This window comes from Helicoverpa zea, chromosome 7, assembly GCF_022581195.2.
Source record: "Helicoverpa zea isolate HzStark_Cry1AcR chromosome 7, ilHelZeax1.1, whole genome shotgun sequence".
NCBI classification, from domain to species: Eukaryota; Metazoa; Arthropoda; class Insecta; order Lepidoptera; family Noctuidae; genus Helicoverpa; species Helicoverpa zea.
Genome location: NC_061458.1, coordinates 7112696 through 7116045, shown reverse-complemented (window position 1 = coordinate 7116045; position 3350 = coordinate 7112696). Strand labels below are relative to the sequence as shown.

The window sequence follows — 3350 nt, the reverse complement described above, 5'->3', positions numbered from 1 at the left end:
CCGATAGTGTCGTAGTGTTATCTATCAATCTCTGATTTCGGCAGTCGACAAGTAAATTATAAAAACTTAGGAAGTCGACCCCTATAATCGGTCGAGAAACGTCAGCTACCGTGAACTTCCATGTGAAGTCCCTTCTGAGCCCCAAGTTGAGTCGTAGCTGTGTTGGCCCGTGTGTGTGTATCATCGTATTATTAGCTGCAACCAAATCGAATTTTGACAGTTTCACCGGCGTTTTTACTACCGACCGAGGGAAAACACACAAGTCTGAGCCAGTATCCACCAGGAATTGCATTTTCGTATTTCGGTCGGTTACAAACAAACGGCCTGTTGAAGAGGGGCAGTCGTTGGCCGCTACTAGCGACCGCCCTTTGCGTTTTCCGACGTAAATGTGCATGGTTGTCTACACTTGTTTGCCTTGTCTCCAAAGGTGTAGTGGTAGTAGCAATGCGGGTGGTTCGGTGGTGGCTGTGGAGTCCTAGAGTTATTAGAGCGACCGCGATAATACCTTCTTTGGTTGTGCCGAGACTGTGAGCGAGAGCGAGAGCGCCCTCTCCACTTGCTGTTCATTTGCGATGACAGCCGGGCAACTTGTTTTGTAAGTTCGCTTACTTCTTTGACCAAGTCCGGCGCGGTGCTGGTAGATGCAGAGGTGGCAGCGACTTGCGGGGTGCATGGTACAATGTCGTACACCCGGTCAGCAATCTCTGCTAGCTTTTCTACCGGCAGGTCGGCAATCTGTGAAGCAATCACTGTCTGTATATTTTGCGGCAAGCGGTTAGTCCACAGACTTTTCACAAAATCCGAAGCTCCAGCGGGTCCAGCTAAATTTTGTAGATGCCGTAGAAACTGAGAAGGCCGGCGGTCACCTAGCTCCTCATGGATTAATAATTGCTGGATCCGCTTCTCCTGTGACGCAGAAAGACGATTAATTAATTCAGTTTTTAATTTTTCATACTTATTTGTCTCTGGCGGCTTTGTGATAATGTCTTTAACCTGCATTGCGTACTTCGTTTCTAGTTGAGTAACCACGGTATAGAATTTTGTCGTATCGCTACTTATTCTTCCTAGGACAAACTGGCCCTCTATTTGGGCGAACCATACAGCTGGTTCTTCCGGACAAAAGGGCGGACAACGCATTGGAAGTCCGACTTTCGATACTTCGCACTTACTGTCAGCGTCGGAAAAAATTTCTGGCTCCGACATTTTTGTAAAATCGCTCACCGCTTGTGTTTGAATAGATCACGTCGGGGTCACCAATGTAGCATCTAAGCGTACTACGCAGGCCTGAATAGGACTGTATTTAATAAAAATGCTTCAGCAAGATTGTAAAAGTATTTTTAATCTGTCAGACCATTTTTGACGGAGAAAAATTAATAAAATATAAAATAAAACACGCACACAAAAAGGTAGGAAGGTATAAAGGTTTTAGTCCGCCACACGTTAATCATATTTATTGCTGCTTAAGTTATCTTTCAGCAAAGCCAGACAGAAAACTTTAAACCTGTTCTAACAGGGTACTGAAGTTTCTATTTTCTGAATAACAAAATACTTAGGTTGATGTTCCGAGATGGCTTTAATTCAGCAGACAACTTGTCCTTTATTGAATATTTAAGCAACTATCTCCTCAGCTGCAAGTTGCCGGAGACCCCTAAAGTGCAAGTTCGTGACACAATCAATATTTCCTCGAAGTTTATACATGGCAATTATTGCTAGCCAGTAACAATACCTGTTATGTATAATGCGAGAACGCATAGTACCCCATCATGGTATTTCCAGAATAGTGTGGAAACCATACAACGAGAAAGCGTTGAAACTTGTACGTATATCCCACTTTCTACACATTAGCTTAAAAGATGATTCTATTATTAATAGCAGAAGCATTTTAACAGCATTTAACTCAGTATTACTTATTCATTGTGTTGTTTTAAAACCCTGTGTGGGTTTATTATGAACTACGTTTGTTTTTATCTCTAAATCCTTTGATGAATATTATGAATTTAATTTACGTTGTTTCTGTCCTCAACATTTTAGTTTCTCCTCGACATTTAATTGTTGCAAAGGTGGATTAGTACGCCCAACTATTTGCTAATTGTAGACTAAGGTTCCCTAATAATAGCCTGACATTAACATTAATAATTGAGAAGTGGGTGTTTCGCTGGAAATGGATTAAGTCATAGCCGTAATACTATGTTTAGTCAACTTCTATTTGTACGATGACTGTTTCAAGAGGGCATTTTGTGATATTGATAATTTATGATAGAGCAATGATGAGAGACGCCACTTAAACTTGCAATCTCCTTACTATGGATCTCATTCTTATTTCGCAAGCCAATTACAGCCTATTATTTGGCAGCAGATTAACAAAACAAAAGCAGATCAACTTCAGCGTCCAAATGCCGAAAGTTTGCTCTTTAAATAAACACTAACTATATTCAAAATTGTACCAGTTTCCAGAACTCCAGCCATATGTGAGAAACACACGAATCACAGAATTAAACACACAACTGTAACTAGTGCTTTAAGTTGATGTCTAAACCAAGCTCAGGTGTAGCGTAACAAGTCTCAGGCAGGAACGAGCTCAATTTCTAGATAACATTAGCTTTGTATACTCACACTTAAAGTTTTGAATTAGATACAGAAGTGGACTGAGTTCTAGTGGCTCTTGTTTCTAGTACTTTCCGCGTACGATTGTGACAGTCACAGACAGTAAAGGATATTGTTGGGTATTGTTATCAATACAGTTGCTTTTTCCAAGAAGTACTTACTTATAACGATAGCTTCCATAACTTAGATGTGTATTTTTTGGTTCCTGGTCCGTATCCGGAAAAGTAATGGCTAGTTCTCTCATATTAGCTAAAGCTTTTTCAATCATATTCAAAACAATGATAAGCCCTCCAAAAACCACTCCAGCTATATTCTAATTAACAATCTAAAATGTCCGAATAGCCTAATCGGAATTTAGTGAGATTACCTCAGGAACTCGAAATTCGAGAATGCATGCATAAACCTATTAACGCGCGCTGCTAATGAAGACATTTGGATTTACCATACCTATGCAATCCGACAACCAAATTAGGAATTGGGAACTATCTTTTGAATCCCTAGTGAAAATCACATTTGAGTTGGTGTTATGAAAGGATTTTTGAACTAAAAATGTTGTTGCTTGTTATATTGCAGTGTGGAAATCATATGAACGTCATTTGTTTTTATTTAAAGTAAGTATATATGGGAAAAAAGTCCTCCATTTTAAAGATATTTTGTCTAAATTTTTTTCATACTGAAATCAAGCTCAAATAGCTCTGTTTACGTTTGTACCTGATTCATCGTAAGTGCAATCTCCAATTTCTAAA

At 39.6% G+C, this 3350-nt stretch overlaps 1 protein-coding gene across 1 annotated transcript; it reads right to left on the bottom strand.

Annotated features, from left to right (window-relative positions):
* Nucleotides 1-354: 354 nt before the first annotated feature.
* On the bottom strand, nt 355-1203 carry LOC124632027. Its single transcript, XM_047166680.1, has one exon. The coding sequence runs from the start codon at nt 1201-1203 to the stop codon at nt 355-357; it is 849 nt and encodes a 282-aa protein (XP_047022636.1).
* Between the last annotated feature and the right edge of the window lie 2147 nt (nt 1204-3350).